The sequence below is a fragment of the Dioscorea cayenensis genome, chromosome 4 (assembly GCF_009730915.1).
Source record: "Dioscorea cayenensis subsp. rotundata cultivar TDr96_F1 chromosome 4, TDr96_F1_v2_PseudoChromosome.rev07_lg8_w22 25.fasta, whole genome shotgun sequence".
Taxonomy (NCBI): Eukaryota; Viridiplantae; Streptophyta; class Magnoliopsida; order Dioscoreales; family Dioscoreaceae; genus Dioscorea; species Dioscorea cayenensis.
In genome coordinates this window covers 5249823-5266458 of record NC_052474.1, presented here as the reverse complement: position 1 = coordinate 5266458, position 16636 = coordinate 5249823, and the positions used below count along the sequence as shown (strand labels likewise).

At 35.6% G+C, this 16636-nt stretch overlaps 4 protein-coding genes across 9 annotated transcripts; 1 reads left to right on the top strand and 3 right to left on the bottom strand.

Annotated features, from left to right (window-relative positions):
• Nucleotides 1–1163: 1163 nt before the first annotated feature.
• On the top strand, nucleotides 1164–3905 carry LOC120259321 (GTP-binding nuclear protein Ran-3-like). Its single transcript, XM_039266906.1, has 8 exons — nucleotides 1164–1287; nucleotides 1413–1482; nucleotides 1597–1653; nucleotides 1745–1862; nucleotides 2821–2910; nucleotides 3010–3189; nucleotides 3277–3354; nucleotides 3522–3905. Exons 1-8 carry the CDS (start codon nucleotides 1285–1287, stop codon nucleotides 3589–3591), a joined length of 666 nt encoding a protein of 221 aa, XP_039122840.1. The 5' UTR covers nucleotides 1164–1284; the 3' UTR covers nucleotides 3592–3905.
• Nucleotides 3906–4663: 758 nt separating this feature from the next.
• Nucleotides 4664–9501, bottom strand: LOC120257903. 6 transcript variants are annotated; one of them, XR_005535928.1, is made up of 6 exons: nucleotides 9390–9501; nucleotides 8299–8716; nucleotides 7214–8062; nucleotides 6389–6443; nucleotides 5587–5652; nucleotides 4664–4761 (listed from the first exon to the last, which is right to left on the bottom strand). XR_005535928.1 is itself a non-coding variant. In XM_039265198.1 (5 exons), exons 2-4 carry the CDS (start codon nucleotides 8680–8682, stop codon nucleotides 6432–6434), a joined length of 1245 nt encoding a protein of 414 aa, XP_039121132.1. In that variant the 5' UTR covers nucleotides 8683–8716; nucleotides 9390–9501; the 3' UTR covers nucleotides 4664–5652; nucleotides 6389–6431. The 6 variants fall into 6 exon arrangements, 4 of the variants coding, with proteins under 4 accessions (XP_039121132.1, XP_039121131.1, XP_039121129.1 ...); XR_005535927.1 differs by having other exon boundaries at nucleotides 5587–6443; XM_039265198.1 differs by having other exon boundaries at nucleotides 4664–5652.
• Nucleotides 9502–10709: 1208 nt separating this feature from the next.
• Nucleotides 10710–15866, bottom strand: LOC120259248 (tRNA (cytosine(38)-C(5))-methyltransferase 2). The gene is made up of 12 exons (XM_039266824.1): nucleotides 15750–15866; nucleotides 15562–15672; nucleotides 15287–15380; nucleotides 15068–15186; nucleotides 14857–14979; nucleotides 14017–14422; nucleotides 13818–13912; nucleotides 13646–13723; nucleotides 13499–13563; nucleotides 13106–13291; nucleotides 12281–12978; nucleotides 10710–11280 (listed from the first exon to the last, which is right to left on the bottom strand). Exons 1-10 carry the CDS (start codon nucleotides 15798–15800, stop codon nucleotides 13213–13215), a joined length of 1221 nt encoding a protein of 406 aa, XP_039122758.1. The 5' UTR covers nucleotides 15801–15866; the 3' UTR covers nucleotides 10710–11280; nucleotides 12281–12978; nucleotides 13106–13212.
• On the bottom strand, nucleotides 11102–12509 carry LOC120258594. Its single transcript, XM_039266054.1, has 2 exons — nucleotides 12281–12509; nucleotides 11102–11280 (listed from the first exon to the last, which is right to left on the bottom strand). Exons 1-2 carry the CDS (start codon nucleotides 12507–12509, stop codon nucleotides 11102–11104), a joined length of 408 nt encoding a protein of 135 aa, XP_039121988.1.
• Nucleotides 15867–16636: the final 770 nt, after the last annotated feature.

Here is a 16636-nt window from a genome sequence, read left to right as displayed (position 1 = left end):
TTTATTATATATATATATATATATATATATAAAACATCAATTGCGGAGTTGAGTATAGTAATGCTTTTGGAGAGAGACAAACAGAAGAAAGGGTTAATTAGGTTTAATTTGAGTTGATTAGTTAATTAGGTTTAGTTTGGATTGATCAGTTTTGATTTGACTTTTAAAAAAATTACTATAAATCTAGTAGAAATAAAATTTAATGGTTCAAATATGTTAAGTTACTTTATTCATCTGTATAATAAAATCTCAAAATTAAAGATTGACACTATTGGATTTTAATCAAACGATTGATAACATCAACGTTTATAGATAGGGTTGTAAACGAGCTGAGCCGAGCCGAGTATCACCAGGTTTGAGCTCGGCTCGAATACATTATTCGAAGGCTTGAGCTCGGCTCGAGCTCGTTCGAGCCATTTTTTTGTGCTCGAGCTCGGCTCGCTAAAAATCTAAAGTAGCTCGAGTTCGGCTCGTTTAAGGATAATATATATATATATATATATATATATATATATATATATATATATATATATATATATATATATATAATGTAAGCAATTTAATATAGTTATTTAATTATATATTTTTATAATTAATATATAAATAATTTAATATTATATATATATATATATATATAAGTTCGTTTAGGCTCTCGAGCCTCACGAGCTGAGTATGTTTGGGCTCAAACTTGGCTCGATAACGTAAATGAGAAGCTCGAGCTCGGCTCGGCTCGTGAAAAATCAAATCGAATTCGAGTATTGACCGAGCCGATCTCGAGTAGCTCACGAGTAGCTTGGCTCATTTACACCCCTATTTATAAATAGATAATCTACAAATGTAGTCAGAAGACGCAACAGCCTCTATGAATTTGCATTATGATTTTTGTTTAATCAATGGATATAAAACTATATTATATATCTAACAAATCACAGAAAGGTCCAAAAATGATATTTTTTTATGTATGTGAATTTGCATTATTTCGGATAATTCAAGGAATTTGGGTAATTAAAAATTAGAAAGTTCAAACATTTTCTTAATTTTTGAGAATCATAGAAAGGAACGGTGGATCTTCAGCCACGTATACAACCAAGATGAGAAGCTCCGGGATAAGTGGCATCTGATCCAACGGCGCTGAGAGCGTGCGTTAGATGAAAGCCAATGCGCCACTATATAACATATTTGGCCCTCTTTCCTTCTTCTTCATTGTCTCGAGACCTTCGTTGGGAGTTGCTCTTGTGAAGAGAGCGCCGCCACCAAGCAAACTCCTCGAAGCCTTCGCCATTGATGGTACCTTGATTCTCCCTTTTCTTTTGTTTTATTTGGTTTTCCTTGTCCAATTTTGGTTTTTCTTGGTGTTATGGTGTGTTTTGATCGGAGTTCTGATCTTTTTTTGAATTTGATTTCATTTGCAGGCGCTTCCGAATCAGCAGACTGTGGATTACCCAAGCTTCAAGCTTGTGATCGTCGGGGATGGTGGCACAGGTGGTCTATCAATTCTTATCTTCAGATTGTAACGAATTGTTGAGAATTTTCTGGTATTTTAGGTTTTGCCTGTTCGGAGGTTGTGCTGACGTTGTTTCGTTGATCGGATTGCAGGGAAGACGACTTTCGTGAAGAGGCATCTCACCGGAGAATTCGAGAAGAAATATGAACGTAGTTATCTGTTTTTGGACTGATTTTCTGTGAATATTGAATTTTTTTTTAAAAGTTTTTGTTGATTTTGGGCATTTGGAATGATGTTCAGCTACGATCGGTGTGGAAGTACATCCCTTGGATTTCTTCACTAACTGTGGGAAGATTAGGTTCTATTGCTGGGATACTGCCGGGCAGGAGAAATTTGGTGGGCTGAGAGATGGATACTAGTGAGTCATATCCTGACCTTTCACTGTTTTGATTGAGATATCTGTTAGAATTTGTATGTATTCTTGTGTGGCCAGTTGGGATTTGGTGTTAGGATCTACTAATCTATGCTCTAAAATAGGGATGCAATTGTTCTTGCGGCTTTTTGATTGGCATTGATATATGATTAGGGGAACCTTTATGCTTGTTTTACTTTTGTTATTTTTGCGTTTTAAATGGAAATTCAAGTGTTATAAGTTAGTCTTATGTTATTGATGTTCTTAAGAACAGTTTGTGGATGCTTGCATAAATCACCAAATAAATGGTTTTTCCAATGATCAGATATTTTTCATAATCTTATAGCTCTAATCAGGATTCATGATAGGATATATTGGACAATGCCAATGTTGCTTATTATTCTGGCTTCTAAATTTCAGAAATTAACTATTATCATGACTAAGTACTATAATATATTAATGGATTCTAGTAGGTGCTGTCAAGCAGACTGGAGTTTTTTTATTGTTTCATTGGATGCATCAACTTTTGGCGAATTTTAGTTTTGTGATTGTAGTACTTAATATTCGCTTTTAGCTGCATGTTGGTATTAGAACTTATTATGTACATCTTATTGTTCATTTGGTGTGTTATGCTTTTAAGCGTTGAAGTTCACTTCTTGTCGATTACTTAATTGAATCCTTTAATGGATTGGAACTTCACTTTTTCCTTTGTATTGTACTCATTCTTATAGGCATTCTTAACTAGGTATATGTTTATAAATATTTATCTTCAGTGCTTGCCTACCATCACTTACAAAATTTTACATTTCACTGCACAAGATAGATATGTATGTGATATGAAGAGTCCCTTTTAGTTTCAACATAACAATTCAATAATCTTTCTATTTCCTCATGTTGGCATGTTGCACTATTATCCTTCCTTTTAATTCTGTGTGAAAAATTGACCATTTTGTTCTGGTTTCAGCATTCATGGGCAATGTGCTATCATCATGTTTGATGTCACAGCACGGCTTACATACAAAAATGTTCCAACATGGCATAGGGATCTATGCAGGTTAGCTTTCTTGTTTTTAGAAGTCTGATTGGTGCTTCCAATAACTTTGCTCCAATTGCAGAGTCTTATTGCTTTAATTTTGACTTCTATGGCCATTAGGGTTTGTGAGAATATTCCAATTGTTCTCTGTGGCAACAAGGTTGATGTGAAGAACAGGCAGGTTAAGGCTAAGATGGTCACATTCCATAGGAAGAAGAATCTGCAGTATTATGAGATCTCTGCCAAGAGTAATTACAATTTTGAGAAGCCATTCCTCTATTTGGCTAGAAAACTTGCTGGGTAGATGACTGATTCCTTCCCCTTTTTTGTTGTGAGGTTCACATTTTTCCTTGATACTCATAATAATAGAATAGCATACTCTAACAGGGATCCCAATCTCCATTTTGTCGAGTCACCTGCACTTGCGCCTCCCGAAGTTCAAATCGATCTGGCTGCTCAACAACAGTAAGTGAAACCTAACATTCTCCATATTTAAGTGCCTCTGGTAGAATTAGTTCCTCTTGTGCAATTGGCTCAAAAATGGTTTCCACTCTGCTTGATAATGAACACTTGACTTTAACATTACAGCAGAAATTTGCTCATTTACAAATGTTTTGTGGCCTGTCTTGTAGGTACGAGGCTGAGATTGCTGCTGCAGCAGCACAACCGCTGCCGGATGATGATGATGATGCATTTGAGTAGAGAAACGAAGCAGGTTTTGGCTTTTGGTTCTCCAGGATTAATCTTTGTATGTGGCCACCAGATTCATGTGCTTAGTAGTTTTATGCCAGGTGTCTCGATTTTTGTTTGTTTCTCTTCTTTTCTTCGAAATGGTCTGGTTTGGTCTGGGCTTGTCTGATATAGCGGCTGTTTTGGTTTATGATGAGCTGGTTTAGTTCAGCAGCAATGCGCAATCATAACGCAGTGACTAAATGTGTTTTATCTTTGAAATGATCTCCAAACTTGGTTGTTACTTCTTATGTTGTTATTTATGAGTTACTATTATTATTTGTGCATTGGTTTGCCTTACTCCTCTAAACTCTCTCTCTCTCTCTCTCTCTCTCTCTCTATCTATGTATATATTATGTGTGTGTAAAAATATAAAACCTTAGCTTCTCCAAACACAAGCAGGCTACTCTAGAGGGCTATACGCATATACATGTGCCTGGTAGAAAATTTCTGTCTGAAGAATCTAGGTTGTATGTTTTTAAATTCAGCAAAATTATTCTACTTATAAGAAATTTTCTGGTTTTTCTTCATTACTGGAAAGATTTCAGGGATCTAGACAATTATAAAGAAAAAGAGAGACAAAAAAAAACCTACTACTGCATGTGTGTGTGTTTTTCTTTGTTCCATAAAACGTATTCAAAATGCTACTCTCTTTAGCAAATGTATGTTATCCAGATAATTATAAAGAAAAAGAGGTTTCCCAAAGGGAAAACACCAACAATACAAACGAATAGTGTGGCAATTTAATGGAAATCAATAACAGCTTCTGAAAACCAGTCACTAATGTTTCACACCACAAGGCAACATAGAACAGGTGGATTTACAACCTAATTTATAAAAAAAAAAAAATGTGAGCAAATTACCATATCTAAGTTCAGATGATGGGTTCAACTCCCTTTGATTCTTCTGAGTATTAATAAATGATGACCCTGCAGTTGCGTAGCTCAATCAGCTAGCAATCACCTTAAAATTATCAAATCGAATAGAATAAAATAAAATAAATAATAAATGAATCTTAAGGAAAGGATAAATAGAGATTGCCTCAACATAAAACGTGTAAATCTTAAAAGGTGCATCTTGTTTGTTAATATCTTGTCATCTTGCGACGTTATTGGAAGGCTCCAAATACAAGCAAATTTTGTTCTGCATCACCAAAGTCTGGTTAGTGAATGGACGCTAAAACCGAATCTAAGAATCTTTCCAAACCTTCCAGGAAAACATACAATGCTGCTAATCGGTGATATCCAGTATACCATTGTAATTGCAACCATGAAAAAGAAAATATTCAATCATCTAAATCTTCCTCGAGGATTTTCAAGTGCAGCATTTGAAGGATGTATAATCTAAACAAGACGGAGACATGTGAAGTTTTAAGATAAAAAAAGTTCAAACTTACACTGAAGCATTTCAGATGTTATTGTACCAAAAAATTTAAGCCATGATTGATAATACTGAGTCATTCTAAGAACTATAGCAATCAAATGTCGGAATAATATTATAGAAGGTTAAATGAATGCTGCTTCTCTTGGTATTTGATGCCACGGAATGTGATACAAAGTGAAGATAGAAGACTAACCACCTCAATTTGACACATGTATGTGTGCTTGCCACCAGCTTCTAACTCACATATAACTGAATACATCGAGCTCAAATATATCATTTTTGTAAGATATAACAAATCTACAAGAAAATTTACCAAATATATTTCATTGATTTGTTTCTTTCATAATCATTAAGATAATAAGCAAAGATTTATTCTAATTCATCATGGTAATCAAGGTGATGAATGAAAAATAACCCCAAGATCTTCAGTAGTAGCATGGTTAATCCGCTTTTCTTCAAAATAAATACATAAATAAACAAATAACTAATTAATAAAATACCACTAAGATTTGTATCAACATAACTGTGGCAACATCCACTTTATTTAACAACCGATTAGCCATTTCTATCCTATAATACAGATACCTTTAGAAGGTCGCCAGATAATTGGTGAGTATCAATGCCTTTAATTCAAGCATATTTCCCATATTTCTGAAAGATGCAACATAAAGACAAGTAGATAGAAATGAATTATAAACTTTCTGTCCATAATAAAAATCGGATGCATGCTGAAAGTGAGAACACAGACAAGACCTAAAAAGGAACAATTCATGCCTTGTCATGCTTAAGAATCTTTCCTGGCTACGAGGGCTGAAGTTTTTTCTAATTATTTTATGGTTTATAGGTGTTATGTATCTTGTTAGTAATTATCTCGGCATCATATTCGAATTTAAGAAATTTTAAATGAGTGATGATTTATCTGGATAAATCTATTAATAACAAATCCAACAAAATAACCATATGAACCATTCAATGTTGATATTTTTCCAACTTTCTTGTGCATAGAGAACAATTAGAATGGAACCTAAAAACACAGCCAATTTAAAATAGAACAAAATATTGTTCAAGTGACTGTTCTAAGTTGGGCTTGGTAACTGCGTAACTTATTCTACACATTATCAACTCAAAATAGTTAAGGAATATGGTGTTTCTTTGCTTAATCTAAGACAGTGACAACACCTAGCCTATGCAAAGTAATCACTAAATGGAACAATCTTAACAACTTTAGGAAAGGTGAAATGAGCTTGATCATGCTTCTTAATGCTGACAATACATCATAGGCATAAAGATGGCCTGATGTAAATAAAGTGAAGAAAGTTCTAAAAATAAACAGACAAAAATCAAAGTCCACATTGAATCAATGCCAATGTGCAAGAAAGATGCAAACCCTGATCATCATCTTCGACATTCAGAAACAGATTTATGAGCCTTCAACTTTGGCCCTGAAAATATGATTAGAACATTAGGAAAAAAAAAAGGATTGTAATAAATGAAGCTGTGCTGGTATCGTTTAGTATAGAATATAAATTTTTGCTCAGAATGACCTAAGCAACAATTCAGAAGAACCATGCTAATTTCTAAAAAAGCCTGAAATACTTTTCTATAAACAATTATTACCTCAGCCAGCTTTGGAGAAAATATTTAATGAAAAATGATATAAATTAATCATTGTTTCTGACTTCCTGCAACATAGTTCAGCTATCAATTTGATCAAACTAATTGAATGTGAAAAATAGCAGGCGATGATATCTTCAGATTTCTTTCTAAATGAATCTAATCTTGAAATTCTCTAGAAAAAATTACCGCTTGTCTTGGTAAAAACCCGCAAGCACTTCAGCAACATAATCTTTAGATAAATTATTGCAAGCCCTGGTAAAACGGATATACTTTATAAAATAAGGGCATGATCACAGTAGAGCCAAAATTGTCCCCATGAATGGACAAGACAAGAATCTCTAAGATTTCATGTAGAACACCTTTTATGATTTTATTAAAATGAACAAATACAATATCTTCCTTCTGAAATTCACTGTCTCAACTAATAGTTTTTGGTAATGAAGAATAATTACATGCTTGCTCCCGCTGGGGAATTTACTAACACATAAAACAAGAAGATTCAAGAAGCAATAAATAGGAAACACTACAATACCATGGGGATAGCCCCCCGAAAGCTATGCCTACTCTGTGTTTTGGATGACACTAAATGTCTTACCTCTGATAAGTGCTCATCAGTCGATATATGAAGCTCAAGACGGAGATTTGTCAACAAGGTTTCATTTTCCCAGCTTAAGGGACCAGATGCATGTAAAGCTGACATGGTGCATCTGTATGCATCTAACTCTTGACGATGGTCTTTGGCTGCCAATTTGTTTTTATGAGAAACACAATGTTCACTGGCTGATCTGAAAGGAGCTTCAACATCACGATCTTGGATATTCACATTGCCGGAAGCCTTAGTTTTTTGACGCTTGGCAGACTGACGTGGAATGTTGTTAATACTGCAACTACCAACAGACTCAGAGTCACTCATGTCGAGACTCCCCAAAATGAAATATTTATCTTCATTAGGTCTCAACCAGTCCAAGTTATCTTCAAGAAATCCAGCTGTGACATTGTTGTTTAAGGAAGGACGCACGAATTTCTCACCAAGCACTTTACCTGATGAAGCAACAGTGTCTACTTTGTCTAATGACTGAGCGGAAGGCAAGGTCTTCAATAGGTGTCTTTTCCCTTCTGTCACAATTCTCATCTTCCTGGAGGATCCACTTTTTTCTGGTAATTGGGATGAAGGCACAAACACTGGTTGATGGCATTCCCTTTCCTTCGCAACTTGTACCTTCCTGCTACTTCCAGTGCAATCCTCATGAGGTGGCAGACATGAGCGCGGTCTTTTACTAATCCTTCCTGGGGCATCATCAAAATCACAGGAACCTTTGCTGAGAAGGGGTTCATGTGAGCAGTTTCTCGACTCCATTGTTGCAATACTAAAAGATAAGCCTTGGCTTGAATTTGCAGGTTTTGTCCCTCTTTGTGTAACTACTTTGGTGCATTTTGTCGGCTTCTGCAGTCAAATTTAAATTTATTAGACGCCATATAAGAGAAAAAAAATAAAAATAATAAATCAAAAGATAACAATTTATTCAATGCATCCATGCAAAGAAGAATGTGACCTATGGAAGATAAACTATATTCTGGAGAAAAGAATCCAAAAGTTTAGACAATACGACGATCAATCATCAACAAGTAAATAATTACACAACATAATTCAAAAGTAGAAAATAAGAAAGATGGCACCACCTTATCAACCATAACCCATTTGTTGTCTTCCCATGACTGCGGTAACCTGAAATCAGACACACGTGTTCCAAAAACCCTGGTGGTTCCAAGGATTCTAACGATGCCAAAATTCTGAGTACCCAACTTTAAAACTTCTGCATGCGCCCATGCGTTGTTCACAAAGGCATCCACAACATCACCAGTCATCCAACTCTTAGAATTCATCACTGGAGGAGGGCAAGGCCTAATGAACTTTCTTGGCACTCTTTCCTCGTATCCAGAATAGTAATACTTCACTTGATACATCCGTCCATTTCCTGATATGATCTCAGCTGGCTGCCAGAAGCTTGAGGACAAATCCTTCCTGTTCAAGACCTCCACCATCTTTCCCTTTGTCAACCTCATGATTAAAATTATACCAAAACTCTATCTGCAAATCCTGGTCCAGATTAAGGAAAGAAAATCAGTTTGATAGCACACAACGAAATCAAACATTGTAAACAAATCTAACAAGGGTGAAAAAAATTATAGATTATCCTAGCACTATTACACGACATACTGATTCCCAAACACTGATTGCAAGCAAATTAAAACCTCTTTTGAAGTACCCTAACTTAAACAAGAATTTAACTTGACATAAACAATTCACTGAAAAAACAAGCCCTAAAACACCGATTTACAAATCATAGGAAAGCAGCAATGATCCCATCACACAAGCATTACGAATCTGATAAAAAAAAAAGAATAATATCTAAAATAAATCAAGTTCAGGTAAACAAGATCACAAGAATTTCATTCTATCCCAAAAAGTTTATTCAAATTTCTCCTGATCATCAAATCCTATACGAGATGAATTCCGGTAAACAGGCACTCGCTTCCGATCATCCAACCATAAACAAGCAAGACATCACATCGAACACATCAAAAACCAAAGAAAAGAAAGAAAATAATCACCATAACGCATCAAAACCCTAGAAGAAAACAACAAAGAAGCTCAGATCATTCGAATCACCAGGAAAAACAAACAACCGCGATCAAAACCACGAATCGAACTCCCAAAAAAACATCGCCTAAGCACAAAAGATAGATCGAAATGTAGAAGAATTACTCACCTACAACGATCGAAGACCTATCAAACACTGCGAGAACGATCGAACCGAAGAGCACTGACGAGATTCTTTGCTCCGCTCGCTGAAGAAATTCACCGAAAATCGAATGGAAATTAGTGAAAAAAAAATATATAGAGAACAAGAGCTTATTTATATACACTAGCAACAGAGACTTAGACATGCGTTGGATATCAAATGAAGCCTTCTGGACCGTTAGATGATAGGCACAGGATTGTGATGGACGGCTGATATGGACTCACATGTTTCGACTCAAATTCAAGTTCAACTCGGACTAGGAAATCTTTTCATCCGCTTAACTTGAAATTAGAAATAATATTTTAAAAAAACATTAGTTATAATGTGAGATGGCAAATGAAGCCCTTTGGACCGATAGATTGATCGGTGATATAAGATGGACGGTTGATTTGGATTTATTTATTTTGGCTCAAGTTTGATTCGGAGTAGGAAATTTTTTATCTGCTTAACAGCAAATTAGAAATAATATTTAAACATAATAGTTTTAAATTAGAAATCATATTTAAAATGTGAGATGTCAAATGAAGCCCTCTGGAGCGTTAGATTGAATGGCAATATATGATGGACGGTTGATATGGATTTACTTAGTATCTGCTTAACTGCAAATTAGAAATAATATTTAAAAATAATATTGATGAATTTTTTTCTTCAAATCTTGATCATATACTTACTGTTCAAGTAATTTCCTAATAAAGCCGTTGTTTTGTCTATGTTTAGGAATTTATCTCATTTTAGATTTTAATTTTATTATTTAATTTCTGTTCAATGTTGGGTCGAAGGCAGTGTTTTTGCAAAAATAAAATAAATCTATTTTTGGATCATGTTAGTTCCAAACAAGAGAACTGCTCATGATTCTGTTCGAGAAGTTGCTTCATAACATTGTGGATGTTTGAATTTATAATTGATATGGTGTTATGCATTGACAACTAGGTAAATTATTTTTTAAACTCATACTTTTCTTAATTTTAAATAAAGGTAAAATTGTCAATCAAATTTCTCTTCAATTATTTCTAAGCATATTAAAAACCATGAAACACAAACAGATTGGTGAAAACATTGCTTCCATTTCACATGGAGTCACCTCAACTATATCTTGTAAGGAATATAAATGTAAAAAAAAAAAAAAATGAAAATACAAAGTTCAATTAGCCAATATAATATTATGAGACTACCGGCCACACCAATAATAGGTAGGAATAAAATAGACATATTTTGTTTCTTGCCAATTAAAGTACAATTATTTACTTAACGTATACTGTTCCATGCAACAGAACAAATGTGGTGATCTACCAACAGTATGAAACTATTCTCATCAATCTTCATTCTTCACAACCATCTGAAGACATGACAAAATCAATGCAGTGCCAAGCATACACAATCAAATGCAAACCACTAATTGAAATACTCTCCCTTTAATGACACATAAATTGATCACTGTTTCTATTCAAATCCAAATTTATTCATCCAAAGTAAGCAATGAATACTAATTGACTGCAAAGCTAATCAGAATTTTAGGCCACAATGCTATGAGAGCCATTGTTATTATCTTTAAGAGTAACTCAAGCTTGAGGTCTAAACCTATGAATAAAGTTGCCGCTGCTAAGAAAACTATCAGAATTACACTGTTTGTCAGGAAGCAAGAAGCTTCTTCATTAGAAGGATCAAGAAGCCATTTCTTCTTACCCGAGTTCTTTGTTCTCCAACTCACTTCCAGTTTGTTCCACACCAGTAGCATCAATCGCATCCGCACTCCCGAGACTAATTGCCATTGATGTACCATTCCAGTTGCTATATCCATCAATCGTCAAGTTCTTGATTCTGGCAAGAATGGCATCATCTTTGCTTGCAAAATCAATATCTGCATAAAACAGTAAAGAGAATGAAATTCCACAGTAAAATAAAACCAGAGCATAGGAAAAATCATAGATTTAGTAGAAAATCTATGAACTCCTTAGAGAATGAGAGATGCTAGTAAGTGTTACTCTAGCAGGAAGTAGCAAACCAGATAAAGGTGAAAGAAACTAACAAGTTCATCAAAATTACAACAAAAGGATAGTTATCAAGTAAAGAAAAACTCTAGTCAAACAGACCATGGAAAAAATTAAAATAGTTAAATGTAAAGACATTCAAAAAACATAGCCGAAAACATGCTCTTGTCTTACTTTTTCTTTTTTTTTTTCCCTTATATCAGTCATTAAGCCAAATACTTATCCAAAATGAATTTTCTCATCAATTGGAAAAGAAAAAGGAAGAGAAGATATTAAAGAAAGTCCAACCAAATTAAACTGAAACACAAGTCAAGAAAACAAACAGGAAGAACAATAAAGAAACATCACAACCAAAAGCCAAGAGCTCTATAAAGAATGAGAAATGCTAGTAAGAGCAACTCTAGCTGGAAATAGCAAGCAAAGAAAGAAACTAGCAAGTCCTCATCAAGATCATAACAAATAAAAGGCTAGCACATGAAATGCCTGGTCAAACAGACAAGAATCAGGGAACGGCCTTGCAAAAATCCAACCAGTTCAACAAATAAGGTTAAAAAGCACACTCATTTCTTCTTTTTCTAACTCAACCTCAGAATTCAGATTAGTTATTAACAGGGCACGGCACAAATGTAAAGAACTCAACCATAAAACGCAAACAATTAAACAAGAACAGAATTTTCTCCTCAACTAGAAAAACCAAGGAAGATTAAAAAAAGGTTCAAAAATAGTTCCATAAGACAAGAAAAGCAACTAAGAACCATCAGAACAAAAACACTAAAGCAAAAGAACAAGGCATTTCATCAAACAACCAAGAGACAAGACAATCCAAACTATCAGCTTTCTACCAAGAAGCAGGGAATAAAGGGAATATACCCGGATAGGAGAAGAACCAGAGGACCAAGGCACAGAAGACGATGACCAAAGGGATGACATGAACCATGTTCTCGGCAAAGCGAGCCCGAAGAGCCTCCTTCTTGGCGGTCTCCGACTGGGGGTCGTAGGTCGGCAACTGGTCCATCTCCATAGCCGACCTTGGCCCGCCCTGCGCCAGGCTCACAAGGTACTCCTCCGAAGCTCGCGTCGTGCTCGCGGACCGATGCATCGTTGAGAAGAGAATGGAAATCTCGTGGATGCACGCCTTGGATTATCTTTGTTCGGAAGGATATGATATGCGGATTCGGACGCAGATTAAACCAAGATCCGGATCCGCGAATCGAGTAACGGAGAACTGGACACTTGTCATTCAGATCCGAGTTCATTGCATGATCCCGAAAAGCGCAACCGTTTTAACAGAATCCGGGCCCACACTAAGCAGCACGGACCCCACACAGTAGAAACTCATACAATGGGGCTACGTTAAGGACAAGAAACATTAACTTTATGTGAATAAAAAAAGTGAAGTTTGGTCTGCATTCAATTTGATAAGCCCTTTTACACACTCATTTATCAACTCTATAATGCTTTTACACTCACTCCTTGACAAATATCTCAGTTAGCAGTCTCTTATAAAAATTTCTTATGGCTGCTCTCCATCATTTGAGCAGCAGAGTTGTGTCCTCTTCCTGTTCAGCCTGAAAGAAAACATATTTGACATACTCAGTAATGAATTGATAAAAAATCAATGTTTGGTTCAGCAAAAAGAATCATAATTTAGATGCAAGAAAAAGATAATGGCAGTGAGTTAAATCTGAGCATGACCGTTATGGTTTGGGAGGTAAGAAGCTTTTGGACAAAAGCTCATCCAGATTTCTAAACAGCAGATGCCAGCAGTGTTTCCCATCGATAATAGTACGGCTGACGTGCAGCTATGAAGGTTCAGTAAACAGATATTGGAGCAACGGAGCCACCACTGCTACGCTCAGACTGTTTCCCAATAGAGCATACCTACAAAATATAAGCGATTTCCGAATGAATGGGTGCATTTGAATTATCCGCAAACAGCATCTATAGTTCTGATAAATAATAAAAACTTAATCATGGTTTAATTTCATTTTTTTTATTCAACAGTATGGATGCTAAATCAGTTCCAGAATACCAAGTGTTGGTTGTTAGACCGTTCCTATGACAGAATAAAGTCATTGGAATACTCACTGTTGTCGAAGGCTGACATGTGGGGGGAAGTGGAACTCCCTTGGAAAGGAATGCATATTAGCAACCTGAAACATTAGAATAAAGAGGTTAAAATAACTGAGACTATAAGCTTGATTGCAAGGTGATAGAATGTAGCAAAGCACTTACCTCTCGAGGTGTGAAATATCGAAGACTCAGCTCTTTCAAGGATGATACCCCAGGATTGCTTGATTTTGAGTCCATAACCTACCAGACATGGTAGTTAGAGAATACATCAACAAGACTAAAGATACATGCAAAGCTGTAAAATTAAAATCAAATTGTAAGAATAGAACTCTACTTCAACAGTCGCCAATAAGGATCCTGTGCCCTTCACATAGCGGTAATAGCTTTTGGTGAAACAACAACAGCGTTTTGAATTAGGGTACACAATATCTGTTGCTTGTGAAGGGTTCCTCTCAGCAAAAGAAAATACAACAAACTACTGCAGCTAAAGACAAGCAACCTATTATTGAATCAAAATATGAAATAAAGGATACCCATTGCACTTCCCCACCTCTCAATCAAGCTTGGCGGGACGGTATACATGTCCAGGGAATTCTCTATGTCATGGGCTCCTTGAAAATCTTCTACATTTTTGTGGTTGTCATCTTCATATGTGCAAATATTGATTGAGGAGTCACTGTTAAGTTGTTTATAACCCCCTATCAAGTTGTTACATTCATGGCAAGCATTGACAGTGGGATACACTGGCCTATGATCATATGAAGTCTTTGTCTCGAGGAAACTACTTATTGGTTCACAATAATCCTCCAACTTTACATCATAGTAAGTGTGTCGTCCATCCATCAATTCCATACTGCCTGATGTAAGAAGTGGAATTGGTGTCCAAAGCAGTTGGCCATTGAAAGATGGATTGGGAAAGGAAAAGGGTTTCCTTTTTGCCTGCCATATGATAATGAGAAAATCAGATATTTGTGCATGATGTCAGCAAGAACTTCTCAAACAAAAGACCTGCAGGGAATCCAAGTTGCTCTAGGCAACAGCTTAGTTACCAAATTTAGCGAAAGCAAGGAAATATGAAGGGAACAGGATAGAATCATTCTCTCAAAACTAGGTTGCAACTTGTGGACATAAAGCAGATCAACTATGTAAATCATTTGGGATACGAACTGGGCATTCAATAATATTTTAGGGGTTTAATAGCAAATGTAAATTTCATCACATTTGTTCCAAGGAGATCAGAACAGAACAGAGGTTAGAATGCATAATCCAGGAATGAGAGTCACAGTACTGAAATGACAAGCAAACACTCAGCTATGGAATAGCATGAGCTAACAAGGGAACAAAAGGAGAAGAAATCCATAAAGAAAACCTACCAGGCAAAAGTAGCGGGGCCTAGAATATGGTACTCCGAATTGCAAAGGGCTCAAGATAAACTCCTGCGTAACAAATCCAATCTCAGAAAAATTTTTGGCCATTTTCTCATGTGTATCAGAAGTCTGCAATGAAAAGATGACAACAATAGATCAAAGCATTATCACAATGTAATGATTGACTATTTATAAAATTAATTAGGCTTCTACAAACCTCAAAACCAACCACATTTTCCACAAATATCATCATCGGCGGCCGAAACATGCCAGGGATAAGCTCAATAATCTTCACAAAAGAGAATGCTCGTGGATCAGCTGAGTGTTTCTGAAGACCTAATAAAGGAAACAACTTTTTCAGACTGTAAGCAAAAAATCTATCATGAATAAACAAACGAACTACAAAAACCCAATTGCATAGGCTGTGGAAACACACCTTGCCGTGTATATGGTTGACATGGGGGAGAAAGAAGCCATGCGTGAGCTCTATACTTATCTAATTCAGAAGCAGTGAGGCTTTGAATATTTCCCTAAATCAGCCAGAAAACCAATAAAGCTGTTAAATTTCCACTAGAAATCAAAGAGATAAACTTTGTGAAAACAATCTAAGTCGATATATTAACACTCTCAAGCTCATCCTTGCAATTACAATCGAGTAGCGCTATTGAACGAAGACGAAGAAGAAACAGATTGGGAATCAACGCAACAAACCTGGAAAGGGCGATGGCCAAAATTGTGCTGGTAGACATCGTTGGCAGTGTTGTTGATATCGAAAGCTTCAACAATCTCCGCCCGGATACCAGATTTCACCAGCGAGTATCTCTACAAATTGGATCATATGAGCAAAAGAGAGAGAGCAAATGCGAAGAGAGGGATTGAATTAGAAATGGAAAGCATACCATTCCACCAATGCCGCTGAAGAACTCGAGAATTCTCCGGGGCTCGTCCATCGTCGTCCTCGATTTCTTCAATGCAAAACCCTAGTCTGCGCGTTTTTCTTCGGGTTCTAAGTTCTAACTTCTACCAATCAGTTTAAAAGCCACGCATAATAATAAATAGTTTTAAAACCAAGTTATTCAGCCAAATTCTTAGCGCCTTCTTGACTTTTTAACCCTAATAATAGATGACAACCGTTTTTGTATGAATATAAAAAGTACCAAACAGTACTAGAACCCGGATGTACAATATAAGAATAGTATAAGAATCTCGGTGAACAGTATATAAACAGTATAGTGAACAGTATTATTAGGGGAGATATTTGAATCCATAACCTTCTCTTTATACTTTGGTGTCATACCATTGAGCTATCCAATTGTTGACCTTTACTTTTAACTTCCCCAATTGACTTTTAGATTTACACATTTATAATAATAATAATATAGCCCTCTCTCTAACATGAGGTCCTTTTAAATATCAAATAATTTATTTGTATTTTAAATATTTATTTACGTATGCTACACAACAAATCTGAATCTAAAAATTGATACAAACTTATTTATCTAATGTTATATTTGTTATATTTTCATTTTTATTAGACTTTTAAAAAAATATATTAATTTATTTAAAAATACAATAGAGCAACAAAAATACGTCAATAACAATGAAAATAACATGACAAAGTAAAAACGGTGAAGCAACCTCCAAAGGTATTGCTAGTATTTACAAATAAACTGATAATTAAGCAAAAATAAGAGAAAAGTCTGAGTCGACAAAATCTACCATATGGTAACAAGAGTCCTACTCAGCTGTCGTTGTGGAATGGCTCACTCCGCTGAAGATTGTGGGT

Excerpts from the sequence above, each read along its gene's own strand:
- LOC120257903 (XM_039265195.1), bottom strand. The coding sequence starts at position 8,682 with ATGAGGTTGACAAAGGGAAAGATGGTGGAGGTCTTGAACAGGAAGGAT. Across the intron at positions 8,063-8,298 it reads AATGGGTTATGGTTGATAAG|AAGCCGACAAAATGCACCAA; the intron begins GTGGTGCCATCT and ends ATTTGACTGCAG.
- LOC120259248 (XM_039266824.1), bottom strand. The coding sequence starts at position 15,800 with ATGGACGAGCCCCGGAGAATTCTCGAGTTCTTCAGCGGCATTGGTGGA. Across the intron at positions 15,381-15,561 it reads TTGGCCATCGCCCTTTCCAG|GGAAATATTCAAAGCCTCAC; the intron begins GTTTGTTGCGTT and ends TGGCTGATTTAG. Across the intron at positions 13,913-14,016 it reads GAGGTGGGGAAGTGCAATGG|ATATTGTGTACCCTAATTCA; the intron begins GTATCCTTTATT and ends CACAAGCAACAG.
- LOC120259321 (XM_039266906.1), top strand. Across the intron at positions 1,483-1,596 it reads CGTCGGGGATGGTGGCACAG|GGAAGACGACTTTCGTGAAG; the intron begins GTGGTCTATCAA and ends ATCGGATTGCAG. Across the intron at positions 3,355-3,521 it reads GATCTGGCTGCTCAACAACA|GTACGAGGCTGAGATTGCTG; the intron begins GTAAGTGAAACC and ends CCTGTCTTGTAG.
- LOC120258594 (XM_039266054.1), bottom strand. The coding sequence starts at position 12,509 with ATGCATCGGTCCGCGAGCACGACGCGAGCTTCGGAGGAGTACCTTGTG. Across the intron at positions 11,281-12,280 it reads CTGGTTCTTCTCCTATCCGG|ATATTGATTTTGCAAGCAAA; the intron begins GTATATTCCCTT and ends TGTTTTATGCAG.